This window comes from Pristis pectinata, chromosome 10 (genome assembly GCF_009764475.1).
Source record: "Pristis pectinata isolate sPriPec2 chromosome 10, sPriPec2.1.pri, whole genome shotgun sequence".
Classification (NCBI taxonomy): domain Eukaryota; kingdom Metazoa; phylum Chordata; class Chondrichthyes; order Rhinopristiformes; family Pristidae; genus Pristis; species Pristis pectinata.
The window spans coordinates 10,290,825-10,306,213 of NC_067414.1; the positions used below are offsets into that span (position 1 = coordinate 10,290,825).

The 15,389-nt window shown below is 38.4% G+C and overlaps 1 protein-coding gene across 1 annotated transcript in view; it reads right to left on the bottom strand.

The window, feature by feature from the left end:
• disc1 (DISC1 scaffold protein) overlaps positions 1-15,389 on the bottom strand; it is an 89,971-nt gene that overhangs the window by 23,803 nt on the left and 50,779 nt on the right. Inside the window, exon 10 of the mRNA XM_052024851.1 lies at positions 1,980-2,040. Coding sequence (XP_051880811.1) covers positions 1,980-2,040 — 61 coding nt within the window. The remainder of the gene's footprint in view (positions 1-1,979; positions 2,041-15,389) is intronic.

Genomic DNA, 15,389 nt, shown 5'->3' on the forward strand with positions numbered 1-15,389 from the left:
CCAGGGATAGTGCGTGCAAACTTGTTGCACATCACTGTCTGATGTGCAACAAAGGCTCATTAGATTAACTCTGCAATGAGAGGGTTGTCCTTTGAAGAGAATTTGTGTATGATATGTCTACAGTCTCTGGAATGTAAGAACTTCTCTCATTTAAACATACAAGATTATAAGATACCATTGTGATATTTGAATTCTGGACTGCTGTTCAGTAAGCTGGGCCTCAATATTAGTCTTGTAGCCTAACAACAATGCAACTGCACCAATAACTTTGTTAATCTTTGGAATTCTCTGCCCCAAGAACGTTCTGGACATTCAACCATCCAGCATATTTCAGAATGAAAGCATCAGATATTAGGAAACTATGGGAATTAAGTGATCTTAGGATCAGATGGGAAAGTTGATGAGGTTGAGAACCAGCCATAATTATAGTGAATAGTAGATAAGGCTCAAGGGACAGTCAATGTACTCTCACTCCTTCTTATATTCCCAAACCCTGGATTAAAATTTTAGGCAACACCTTGTTTCTTAAATATGCCATAAGAAACAGTGGTTTAATCTTACATATTTCATTTGATAATAAAACATTGCATAAAAATGCACTTTCCACAACAGATGTTACATGCTGATCATTTAAACATACAGCAAACAACCCCAAAACATTAATGGTTTGTAGGAATTAACCATGTTTTATCTTACACTTACACAATGGTAGGATCAATATAATGAAATCATAAATAGATGTTAAAACCAGTTGCTTTGAAAAATTCATGCATATGAAAATGGGATTAAGAGATACAATTATTTTTCTTGCAGTAATTTTGCAAAATTTCAGTTGTCACAATTCAGAGGCAATGTAAAGTTTTTTTTTCTTTCTTTGGGCAGAAATTTGAAGACAGTTTCCAATCTAGCAATTTCCTTCACAGGAATAAAATTAGCCTTTTGTAGCGACTCACCGTCCGAGCAAGCGAACCGGCTCGGCGGTCGGGTCGTGCATCATTGGAGTGGCGAGGCCCAAGATGGCGTTGGGCCTTCGTCTTCCCCGAGCGACAGGGAGAACCCGCGCACGGGAAAGGTTTGATGACGTAGCGTATACGTCATTTCCGTTTTCGGTGGGCGGGAACAGTCTCTCTTAAAACGCCCGCGCAAGGCGGGAAAATAAACCAGTTCTTGTTCTGCAACCCATCGACTAGTGTCTTGTTTTCACATCTCGGTAGCAGCTGCTACACTTTGTTTGTTTCCAGCAGTTAGATTCTGCTCCCTTAAAAGGAAAGTTCATATTAAACGAAAATGTGGTTCATCAGGAGAAAAATACACTGGGTACTACATGGGTTCTGCACTATAATATTCTGTTGCTAATCAAATTGCTTATTCTTCTGTCTTTCTAATGAGACTGTGCTAGAATATCACTGCACATCTAAAGCATTCTGAAATGGTTCTGATGAGTGATTTCAACCTGAAATGACAGTCAGATTTTGAGAGGAAGTAACTGCATATCCATCCATGTGTCAGAATGTCTTAACAAACACAAAATTCCTTCATTTCAGGCCACTGGTTCAACTGTGCATTTCCAAATGCATTCTGATGCTGACTTCAACCTATTATGATTCCCCATCACTTATGTGTTCTGCAACAAGGAATGTTTTCCCATTCATTACAGTACATGGAAATAGCTGTGATTAATATATACACTAGTTATTTATTTTAAAAAACTGAGCACGTTGTGCTTTTTTCACATTCTGAAATTTGTTAAGAGCTTTTGAATATTCCTGAATGTCAAAGACATTTTACAATTTCTATTCAGTTTTACAATTCAACTTTAAATATTCAGTTCCATCAATTGTAATACCGTATTTATAGAAATAGTTAAATTTAGATTGTTACAGTGAATATGGAATAAACGTAGATTACAAAAATAAAAATGTGCTTAAGTCCAAACCTCAATCTGAAAGTGTATTCACATATCTAACATAAAACCTTACCTATGAAGTTTGTCTTCCAGGACTCCCATATATTTAATAACATTTTCTCTCTGGTCATTCTCTGCAATTGAAAGCAAAGTATCCATATAATATTTGTTAGCATTTAATAGATCTTTGGCAAACTACGAATAATATAAAATATTTGTATTTGTGGGCTGTAAATAATTAATTCAAAGCTGGCAATATGATAGCAATTCATACCAAGAAAAGAAATTCCACTTTCTACATGTTTATAATTACATACATTGTTGATATGAGGGTTGAAATTATTGGGGCTGTTTAATTGTCAAAACTGGCACTGAAAGAAACAGCCTGCAATCAGAGAGCAGGGTCTTGAGACAGGTCTAAAGTTGAGCCTTGGTTTCATTTACATATCTGCAAAGCTGCTGGCAGTTCTTAAGTCTCTAGTGGGATTGTCAGGAATCTTGATGGCCTCTCAAACAGATGGCAGGAAAAGGAGAAGCAAATTGCTAAAATAAATAGGTTTATTATTTTCACATGTACTAAGGTACAGTGAAAAACTTGTCTTGCATAAGTGGAATGTCACTAGCTCAACATTGGCACATTACTTTCATTTACCCTCCATTCTATTCAGAAATGACATCATTGACTGACAACTTTGCATATTTCAATGTCCTGACTATTTGGCAAAGACCACAAAGGACAGGGAAGTGTGATTGAGATTAGGGCAGCACCATGAGACAGCAGTGTGGCACAGCAACTAGAGCTGCTGCCTCTCAGCTCCAGCAACCCATAGTCAATCCTGACCTTAGGTGGAATTTGCATGCTCTCCCTGTGACTGTGTGGGTTTCCACTGGGTACTACGGTTTCATCCAACATCATAAAAACATGCAGATTGGTAGGTTAATTGATTACTGTAATTTGCTCCTAACCCGTAGATGAATGGCAAAAATCTAGGGAGTAATTAATGGGACCGTACAGATAATAAAATGAGTTGGTGTAGAATTCATGTAAAAATGAATGCTTGATGGTAGGCACAGATGTGGTGGGCTGAAGGGGCTGTTTCTGTGCTGCACCTCTCTCTGACTCCATAAAGATCAAAAGGGCAAGCAATTGAAAGCTGGGAATTGAATGGAGACATTCAGCAAAGCAATCTGCATAAAGGACTCTCACAAAAAGGACAGTTCAAAAAGATGGCCCACAACTACCTTCTCAAAAGCAATTAGGGACGGGCAAAAAAGGTCTTGCTGGTGATGCCTGCATCCACCCCCCCCCAAAAAAAAATGATTTGTAAGCAGTGAAAAGAATAAACTGATAACTTTGAGGACTTCACTAAATCCATGTTAACTATTCAATGAAGACCCAAAAATACTGGAAAGATGCACTGCATAATGTAAAGCATAATTCTGCAGCAGGAAGTGGAATTGGTTCAAGAAAAATGTTAAGAATTTAGCTGGAGATAAAATAGCCCCATTCACAACAAAACCAGTTTTCTCCACTTAAATGGGAAAATGTTTTCCGGTGACACAAGATAACTAAAGAAACTAGACTTGACCAAACAATTTCAATGCAAGGCAGAAATGGTGGATCACTTATTGATCCTAATTTAACAGGAATTTCTCAGATTTTTATTCCTAATTAGGATTAACTCCCTGGTGAGTTAAAATCTCTCCAAAGAGTGGGCATTATTGGGATGCAAAAGATATCACAATTGTCAAAGAAGCTGGATGGACCACCAGATCTTTCTCCATGTTTGACTACTGTTTCCAGCATTTTTTATTTACATCTCAGATTTCCAGCATCTGCAGCTATTTTTGTTTCTCAGTTCTTTCGCTGTCATTTATCTTCAAAAATATACAATTAGCCTTCGAACAAGTAGTTGGGCTGCACCTGTGAAATATTTCTGATGGTGGAAGAAATGGTAGCTTTTGTATCTTCGTGTTTACATTGCTGTTGAAAAAGATGGCATCTTGGAGCTTTACTACTTTTGTTTTTGTAATGGAACCCTACTACATACTATATAGTAATAGATGGGGTAGGCTAAACTATACAGAAATGTACGGTTGCTCTGGACCCACATCAGTCTACTACCCCTCCAGATACACCGTAGGCAATACAAATCAGGATACTTTACCTGAGACCTTGCAAGGGAATAAAAGGCTAAAACAGGTTCATCTCAGGGCCCATATCAGAGCTAAAGGGGCCATTTGCTTCCCAGAGCTGGTCACTGATATTGACCTACTCTCAAATACTTGGCTGATATCAATATTTGAACCTCATGTCTCAGGGACTGCACGGAGAAGAAATCCTAGATTTGATAAATACTTAACACATATTTATTCAATATTGTGTTTTTCCAGCTCAGAGATTTGATTCCCATGCTTAAAATTTAACACTGTATTTGCAGCTTTGTTATCTATATAACCCTAAAGTCAGCTTCCACACATTTATGAAGAAGTGTCAAAAGGACTGGTAATGAGTGAGCAGTGTCACGAACCAGCAACAAAAGAAACACACTGAGCATGATTCAGTGTTAAAAACTATTTTATTAATCACTACTTATGACAATACGTAAAATAAAAGTAAAAATGTTAGTATGTTAGAATTCAAAAATGTTAAACCTTGAACGTTAACCCCAAAACTAAACTCTTTGTGTGTGTGTGGCAAAGTCCAAAACTCCCAGTTCAGGAATGGTTCTTAAAGTTCAGTTCCGCAAGCCATAAGGTGAAACATGAGCAAGGGCTTCTTCAACAACCACCGTTGTCTGAAGATAAGACGTAGACGTAGAGAAACATAGATAGAGTAAATACAAAATCCAAATGTTCCACGATGGAACCCAAGCGACACTTCAGTGTTTACTCGGTAGTGACTTCCTCACCCCGAAAAGCATCCGAATCGTGGTCGTCCACACACACAAATACCTGTTTCCTTCTACAGGTCAGCAACAAAGTGAACTCCACCGGATTACTTCCAACTTCCATACATGGATTTCAGTGGCAGACACAGTTATTGTTTCTCATCCATCGATAGAGAAAACTAGCAGGCTGGTGTCTCTCTCCCTTCTCTCTCTCTCTCCTTCTTCTTCTTCTTCGGACTTCTTCAACAACATCATTACGTCCTTTATCTTCTATTGACCTAAGCACGCCCCACACACACATACACACACACTCTCTATCTTAAAGGGACTTTCACTGAGTCCGTAACAGCAGTAATTCACATTTATGACATGCCCACTTATTGGATAAATGGAGGCAATTCACCATGTAATCAATTAATCCTTGGGCTTTTAAAATGCTGATGTTCAATAGAATTATATATTGTGGTCTATTATTTCCAGGGGAGTGTTATGCAAATTGTTTTCCAAGGTATTAGTTATCTGTCCTTTGCAGACTGACATACCCTCACTGACTCTCTAGGATGAGTTCAAAGCAAAACTGTTAAAGATCATTGTGAATCTGAATGTTATTGCCGGTGTCACGCTCATCTTAAGTGTGCTGCTGCAAGTCTTCACAAAGCACGTTGCACAGTTCTGTCTCTGCTTTCCCGATGAAAAAAAGCTCAAAGACCAATACTTCTCTGCAAGGTCCAGATAAATTAAATACAAGAACGTCAATCTTAAATTGCAGATATTATAGGACAGTGGCAAATGCAATTTAGTGAGGTTAGGAGCAATAGGTCAGTGGGATGTAGTGCGAGATAAGACAAGGACAATAAATAGAGTTTGAAGCCCGAAGTTTATGGTAGTTGCTGGACAAAAGTGGCTAGGCCCATTGTAAAAATCACATTTGGAGGTGACAAAGGATTGAATAATGGTTTTAGAGGCAGATGAGCAGAAGAAACGATACATTCAGAAAGTCAAGGGTGAACTTTTTGAAGGGAATATGGAATTGGAAACTCAGCTTGTGATCAAAGAGAATAATTTTGTTGCATTTACAATGGAGTTAAGTTTTAACTTATAGGGTTTCAATCACTGTGCTGATCAGAACTGTTTATTTTTTTATTTAACACGCAGTAATAGCAAAAATGGAATAAATACACTGTATGATAAATTTTGATTCTTTTAGAAATCCTACAAACATAACAGCAACTTAAAGTCAAACTGTCTGGTGAAAGGTCAATTTGAAATGTTAGTTCTGTTTCACTCCACAGAAACTGCATGGCCTGGTTAGTATCTCCAACATTTCTGTTTTTGTTAAAAATAAATCACCTCTCAGGAAGATAACATTTTAATCTGGTTGGCTTTAAGTGTCATTGTCATTATCTTTGCAATGAGTGGGTCACAAAATCAAAGAGGTGCCAGCTTTATCTGGTATAACACCTGAAGGAAAATTAAAACCAAATGTACAGATAGACTCATGACGAAAGAACTGCATTTAAAGCTGTCAGTCCTATCTTTCCCCTGCACAATACGAGATGAAAATTATTAATTCTAACATTTGCTGTAGATGCTAAAAGAATGAAAATATAATTTCTTTCTTTTAATTTGGCTTAAAACAAATCTCAGTTTCAAGTAAATTTACAATTGGGAGCAGATGGTCCATGTACTTGGCTTTAGTAATTTTAGCAATGATCAAGAATAAACACTCAGAAACAAAATTTTATTCAAAACGTTTCAAACTTCATCTCAAAGTGACAACCAAACAAGCATCTATTACGTACTTCAAGATCCTAGAGAAACGAAATGCAAGAAAATTTAGAAGAAATAAAAAGAGTTAAATCAATAGTGATCTGTGAAATCCAATCCTAGTGGCAGGACTTTCCAAAAGTATAAATCATCTATTCCTAATAAATCTAAATTACAATGTTTTAAGATTGTATCAATTACATTCACTAACTTTTCACACTCCCAAATATTAGGCATACATTTGCAATAGGTCTTGTAGACGTGCCAAGTGGCAACTTGCTTTCTAGTTAATAATGCAGAAAAATACGATGCATTATACATTTAACTAGCTTCTGCTTGGAACACTGAGACAATAGGTCTCAAATAATCAGATAGAGCTGCTAACTTGTCTGACAGGCACTATGTGGCTAATTATGTACCAAGTATAGTATTTCCTTCCTCACTGAATGAGTGAGGAAAAGAAAAATTCTATTCATGCACCGCGACTTAAGACCTCAGAGCTTCACAGAGCAATTTACAGACAACAGAGTAGTTCTGAAGCAATACACAAAAATGCTGGAGGAACTCAGCAGGTCAGGCAGCATCCATGGAGGGAAATAAACAGTTGACGTTTTGAGCCGAGACCCTTCATCAGGACTGGAAAGAAAGAGGGCAAAAGCTAGAATAAGAAAGCGGGGGAGCATACGCAGGCAGGTGATGGATGATTTCAGGTGACAGGTGAGTCCAGGTGAGAAGGGGACGGTAGGTCAGTGGGAGAGGGGGAGATGATGTAATAAGCTGAGAGTTGATAGGTAGAAGAGGCAAAGGGCTGAAGAAGTAGTAATCTGGTAAGAGAGGGCAGTGGACCATGGAATAAAGGATGGAGGAGGGGAGGGCCTCTTCTACCTATCACCTGTCAGCTTATTACATTCCCCCCCCCTCCACCCCCACCCACCTACCTTCTCCCTCTCACCTGGACTTGCCTATCACGTGTACTCACCTGTCACCTGCCTGCTCCTCCTCCTCCCCCCACCCTCTTATTCTGGCTTCTGCCCTCTTCCTTTCCAGTCCTGATGAAGGGGCTCGGCCTGAAAATGTGACATTGATGATGTTGTAGAATCTGCAATAACAGGCTACATCACCCAACTGACTCTCATTCTTGAGGTCTTTGGCTTCCCTCTTGGTTGCTCCCGGGGTTTGCTATTTGCTCACTGAATCCCAAATTAACCTGTTTCTGAAGCAGACCCCCTTGAACCCCTGACATGTCCCTGGATGGACAATGATTTGTGCTGATGGACCAATAGATCTGTGCTGATGCAAAAAAACTACACTTACTAAGGTAAAACACTCCACGGAAATGATTTAATGGCATGACTTACATGTTATAAGTACTTATGCATTTTAAGTTGTTTTTCGCAAGAATCTATTGCTGATTGATTTTTGCAAATTAATAAAAAGTCATGACTTTTTATCTGGAAGTTCATTTGCATATTGGATAGGGCCTTATGGTGCATGCAAAACATTGTTACTGTAGCTACATTTGTTGGTAGTTAGCAATTTCTATGGACAAAAGCAAGCCAAACTTCGAATTATGTAGTAGCCACGACACTGATAGAAACCATATGGTGGCATTAATAGTCCAAATGAACCTCACCCACCAACAATTCCCTTACCACTCTGGAAATTCTAAAGTATTTCCTTCTCCACATGTACTCGTCAAGCCTCACTTTAAAAAAAATTTCATCCACGTCATACATCAGCAGAGAAACAATGAAATGTATAGCATGAGGCCAGATAGCCCATTGGGTCCATGCCAGCTAAAATATACTTTAGGCGAGTCCCGCGTCCCAGCTTTTTGTCTGTAACCCTGCAGGTTACGGGTCTTCAATTACTCTTCCAGGTGGGACTTAAACTTGTCAGGCTTCTGCCTCTACTAGCCATTAGGCAGTGAGTTCCAGACTCCCATCTTCTCAACTCCCTTTAGTCCACTAAATAATTAACTTACATCTTTCCCAGTTGCTGACCTCTCTGTCTATGTTCCTCAATGTTATGCACTTCAGTGAAATCTCCCCTCAGTCTCCTTTGTTCCAAAGAAAAAAAGTGTCTGAATTGTGGTGATCTGCATTGTATATGTAACTTTAAATGGGGCCTAAATCTATTTTCTACAACAACATGACCATTTTGCTCTTATATTTGATGCATCAGCCAATCAAATATTTAACCATGCATCTTTAACCAGCTTATCTAATTATCCTGCAACCTTCAGGCATTTGTGAACATGCCCTCCAAGATTCCTCTGTACATTTAAAATCCTGCCATTTATCATGCATTCCTTTGCCTTATGGCCCTCCCCAAATTACCTCACACATCTCAAGACTGAATTACGTTCGGCACTTTTGTGTCCACCAAATGACCCTACTATATCTTCCAGCAGCCTGGAATTTCCTCGTTCTGATAAACTGCACTACCACTTTTTGGTATCATCTGCAATCTTCTTAATTGTGTTCCATACACTAAGTCCAAAAAAAAATCTAAAACTCTAAAAACAAGGATCCAGATACTAGAATTCTTGGACTATCACCCTCTGGTTTTGGCCATAGTCCCAACCTTTAATCCAACTTGCCATTCCCCGAAAGTAAAATCCCACAGGATCCCTTTGTCACAAGTTTTGTCAAATGCCTTACTTAAATCAATATACGCTACATCAAATGCTCTACCCTCATTGGCATTCTTTGTTATCTCCTCAAAAAATTCAATTTAATCGGACATGACATTCCCTTAACAAATACACATTGAGTGGCCTTGATTAACCTATGCCTCCCTGAATGCTGATTTTTGCTATCCATCAGGAATTTTTCCCCAACAATTTAACCATCACTGATGTCAAACTGATTGTCTTATTATTCGATTTATCCCTTTTTTCTTTTTACAATATGGTATCATATCAGCAACCTCCCAGCCCTCTGGAACCACACCAGAAAATGAAGATTACTGGAAACATTTCCTGTATTTTCAATACGCCAGATCTTGTTGATGGTTAGCTGGCAATTTCATAGTTCAGTGCTGGCTATGTTCAGTGCCTATGTCTGCACCGGCACACTGCACCACAGAAATACATAATTTGCCACTGGTCAGGTACAGACACATGTGGACTCAGCACCCAGTACAGAGGTGTTCTGTAAAAGATACTGAACTTCATATCTGCCCCCCTCAGCTTTACATGAGTGATCCCTTCAATAGTTTCTTGATTCCAAGTTCAATAGAATATTGTGCTTCATTCATTTACCTGCAAAATTCTTGAGCTGAATGAGTTTTTCCATCATATTTATAGCTACAAGACCTTGTAAAACTGTATAAATTACAGCAGCTTCCAGCACCAATAGACAAGATTACAAACAAGCTTGTTGAAGTGTGGATAAATTGCAAATTAAGTGTGAGACAGTCCACTTGGTAGGAGAAATAAGTAATTCAATCCTCAGAGATAAGAAAATTAATGAGGTTGATATGAATGCCATATATATACACATTGTTTAAGAAAGGAAGACAAGCCGATAGAGCCAGAAAAAAACAACTGGGTTCTTTTCAAGCAAAATAAAATACAAAACCTAGGAAGTACATTTTTTCAGATCCATATTAGGGAATATTTAAAGCAGAGTGCCTCATTAAGTTAGATGAGATCTACTGCAACTTGGTTGGTTGGATTCAAAACTGGCTTGCCTATAGTAGACAGAGGTAATGGTGGAGGGGAGTTATTCTACTGGAGATCTGTGACCAGTGGTGCTCCACAAGGATCAGTGTTGGGACCTCTGTTGTTTGAGATATATATTAATGATTGGGATGGAAATGTAAGTGGTCTGATTAGTGACTTTGCAGAAAGCACAAGTATTGGTGGAATTGCAGATAGTGAGAAAGGGAGTCAAAGGATACAGAAGGATATTTGGGTGGAGAAATGATAGACGGAGTTTAATTCAGACAAGTGCGTGGTAGTGCATTTTGGAAAGTTAAATACAAGAGGAAAGTATAAGGACCCTTAGGAGCATTGATGTACAGAGGGATCTTGGGGTGCAAGTCCATAGCTCCCTGATAGTAGCAACACAAGTGGATAGGGTGATAAAGAAGGTGTATGGCATGCTTGCGTTCATCAGTCAGGGCATTTTGTATAAAAGTCGGCAAGCTGTGTTGCAGCTGTAGAAAACTTTGATTAGGTCACATTTGGAGTATGGTGTGCAGTTCTGGTCACCATACTATAGGAAGGATGTGGAGGCTTTGAAGAGGGTGCAGAAGAGGTTCACCAGAATGTTGCTTGGATTCGAAAGCATTAGCTGTAAGAAGAGGCTGGACAAACTTCGATTGTTTTCGCTGGAGCGTCAGAAGCTGAGGTGAGAAGTACATAGAATTATGAGAGGCATAGATAGGGTAGATGCTCAGATTCCTTTTCCCAGGAGGGAAATAGGGCATAGGCTTAAGGTGAGAGGGAGAAAGTTTAAAGGAGATTTACAAGGCAAGATTTTAATTTTTACACATGCAGAGGGTGGTCGGTGCCAAGAACACACAAAAATACAAAAATGTATTGTAAAAGCAGGTACGATAGCAGCATTTAAGAAGCACTTAGACAAACAAATAAACAGGCAGCGATTAGAGGGATATGGACTTTGTGCAGGAAGATGGGATTAGTTTAGATTGGCATCAAAGTCAGTGCAGACATAGTGAGCTGAGGGGCCTGTTCCTGTCCTGCACTTTTCTATGTTCTATGTGCAGTCTCCATGATACCAAAAGTGGTCATGGTCAACTCCATCCACATCGCATGTTCACCTCCCATGGCTTGCTCATGGTTCTACTAATCTTCCATGCCCAGTTGCTCCCAATGTACAAGTCTTCACTACCCCTGCTGTTCTTAGCAACAGTTTGATTGATGAGAGGCAACTAGGCCTAGGGCATTGCCAGATGAGGCCCTACCCCAGACTATCAAGATGGCCTTTGTTACATTCAGAAACAATTGAAGTACATGTAATCAATTTGGATGGGATTTTCAACTTGCCTGGAAAAGGTAAATTAAGTGTTTTTAAATATAATTTTAATTATTAACGTTTTAATGAACTTGCATGTTGGATGAGTATTTAACTGCATTTTCTCTTTTATAAAAATAATTATTCAGGTTTTTTCCTAATCATTTAAATGTAGTTCAACCATTTTTAAATACTAGTTAGTAGAAACTGCAGAAAAAACTCATTCATCTAAAGAATTTTGCAGATAAATCGGTGTTTGACAACATTCTACTGAACCAAGAAACCATCTAAGATCAAAATTTAAGATAAATTCTGAGGAACATAATTAATACGCAGATTATAGCTGTTAACATATTTCTATATTACTCAATATATGCAGAATCATCAACACTGCAGTATACTACAAAGGAAAACTTAAGTCTTAAAAACAGAGAGGAAAAAAATCAAATACGTTACATCAAAAATGTTGTGTTGAAAGATCAACAACCTGTAATGTTAAATCTGTTTCTCTCCCCACAGATGATGCCAAATCTGCAGTGCATTTCCGCCATTTTCTGTGTTTAAGATATCCAATAACTTTTTTTTACCTTTGACTTCAAAATAAATTAACTTGTTCAAAGTCAAATTATGGTCTAATGCAGGATATCACACCTGTGGATGGTTTGCTTTATCAAATGGTTTTCATACAGAAAACTCAGCTGCTCCCCAATCATACCTTGAGGAAAGATCAGTAGGTTTTAACAGAAATGAATTTCAAACTGAGGAGGAGTTGCTGAAATTACTTTGGAGATACCGTAAATGTGAACCAATCAGAAGTATTCTTCTGAACAAATATTGCCTAAGACAAATGGAAACTATGTCTTTCCTGGCAAAAGTAGATTAATTTTAGTAAATAACTTTGGAACTGTGACCGCAGTCTGTATCAAACACTTGATTTTATGAACTTAATGCAGAAATGACACAGAATATTGCTCAACACCCAAGTTAATTAGCTGCTGATGCAAGTGATCATTAGCAGCTTTTTCTTGTGTGGAAGTTGAAACCATGTGTATTTGAGCATACTAGCAAGAACCAATGAAGCACAAAAGGCCATCAGGGCATGGTTTAATCTCAGCTAGTGTTTAGCAGTTGAGGTGTGGTTACTCTCAAGTTATAGACATTTTTTTTTAATTTTTAAAAAAATTTTACTTACAGTGTGGTAACAGGTTCTTCCGGCCCAACGAGTCCATGCCGCCCATTTTTAAACCCAATTAACCTACCCGTGTGTCTTTGCAATGTGGGAGGAAACCAGAGCACCCGGAGGAAACCCACACAGACACGGGAGAACGTACAAATTCCTTACAGACAGCGACGGGAATCGAACCCCGATAATTCTAACTTGCTCAGTTGATGCATCTGATTTTACTAAAATTTAAAAGGAAGCGTCTGGGATATAATGGGGCAGTTGAAATCTGCACACTGCAATAACTGCATGATCTAATAACATCCGGATGTTTTAAATGGCCTCAGAGCCCACATGTTTGAAAATTGCCTCCTTTTTCTTGAGCTTACAGCTTTGAGCATACGAAACAGCAGTAGGCTTAAGACATTTTGGAATGCTGTAGGTAGTCTGTTGATAAATTTATGCAAGGCAATGGTACTTTCAGAGTACTGTACTGTTGTTTTGAATGCCACATTAAAGGGGATTGAATCCATAAATATTGAGCCAAAACAAGCTTACCCCCACCCTTGTATCTTCTGAAGGATCTACTTGTTTCTGACTACTATGCCTGTGCATGAAAATGGAGAAGTCAGAATCTCTTACCTCAGCATATTGATAAAACACAAATATCCTGAGCGGAGAGGCTGGTTGCATTTAAATCTGGCCCATCAACTTCAAGACCCTTGGCTTAAACATCTATGATTATCCAGAGATATTTAAAAAGGCCTTTGACAGTAACAAGCAGCTGAATAACTATCAGGGTATTCCAAGAAAGGGGCCTCAGGATCCATCACATGAAGCCTAGTCACCATTTGCAACTTGCCCTACCTAAAAGGACAGCCACGGCACCCAGGCTGATAAACCTCACTAGCTGCAGAAGACAAGTGCAACCACAGAAAAAATGGGAGTGAACACAAGCAGTGGGCCAAATGGAGCATAAACTGGCTTATTCTACTGCACAGATTAACCAGACAATAAACCCCCTAGTTATGAAAGAGATTTGCAAAATGGGGTCTGTTTCTATTGACAAAGGAAGGTAGTAAAGGAGTTAAACGTGTTTTGTTTTAAATTCTGAGGTTTTGATGGGATATTCAAGGACAAAAGTCACGAGTGTTAAAGTATCACAAAGTGAGAAAGGACGGGAAATGAGGCCTGCTGGAACAAAGAATGCTTTACCAAAAGGTGTACTTGAGGTGGCATCCTACACAATATCTTTCAAGAGAGAAAATGAACATGCAGGGCCATTTGGTAGCAATAGTTTTCAAGTGCTTAAGCAAATTCTGTAGTTGGCGCACCTTCTAAACATAAAACCTTTAGGGTGGAATCCACTCACCATAGACCAGATATTAGAACACAATTCTTTAAAGGTCATGATGTTGACAATACTCTGAGCCTCAGAAATGATTGTCAAACATTTGCACTGTGGGGACCATTGTCAAATTGTAATGAAACATTTCACAACTGACTAATTTGGAATCAGCTAATTTGGAATCATTGAAATAGCCCTTTCAATGTATGACACATCCAAAATTAATATAAGCAACCATCACAAAAAGGGAACATCGTAAAATTCAATGAAAATCTTGAATCAAAGATCAAGATCCAATGAACAGCATAAATTGTTAGCAAAGAAACTTAACTAGACAGATTATGAAAATGAATCCTGGGCATGCATGCAAAATTGATGGAACAACATGTCTTGGTACCTGCTCCCTGCACTACAGCAGAAAGATTAACCAGGGCATCTGGGATTGAAGATGCAATGATCTGCCTTACAACTGAATTTCGGAGTAATAGTTATTGGCATCTACAAGTAAAAAAATCTTTTTTTTACTTATAGATTTTTTTACATATAGAAAAAAATCTCTTTGCTTTACAAATTCAATATTCAGGATATGGCCCAATGACTATCCAATCATAAAAAAAATTATATAATTTGCAAACAAAACTCTCCCTATACTTGATGGTCTCAGGATTATTGTATGGCATGCACCCACAGCAGAAGACAGAAGCATCTCACTCTCAGTCATTTTCCATGCAATGCATTTTTCCTTTCTTCACCTACCCTATTTTTAATCTATCCAGTTGTACAAATTACTAGGATGGAAGTCTGAAGGTTGGAGTCTGGATCAGAGGAAACAGCAAGCAGGCCATTGAACAAGGTGTCCAGAGCGCAGGCCATCAAAAATTTGAAGTTGGTGGAAGTTGATTATAGATCCATGAAGTAAGTAAATTCATTTTTGTGGAGTTAGCACCCATAATCTACAGTGAATAGTCAGAAATAACATCGCCATGCAATATTAGTAGTATAATTCAAGGTAAATATAAATTAATTTTGAGAATGCAGAGGCCAATATCACCAATTCAGATTCAATTTACAAATCAGAAACAAAGTAAAATTGTGACAGGATGCTCAGGTAAGAAATATTCAGTTGGCCATTGAAATCTTGCCACTGGACCCAGAACCTGCATGTTCTATGGTTCATGATGCTAATCCTTTTTTCAGGTTTGACTCACCTACAGGCAACCTGACTGACATTCTGAAATCTTCAACTGAGGAGGTCTAATAGGATGAGTAAGAACTGTTACAGATCATAGGATTGACCAGATGATATTGGAGGTGGGAATTCACTGGTAGA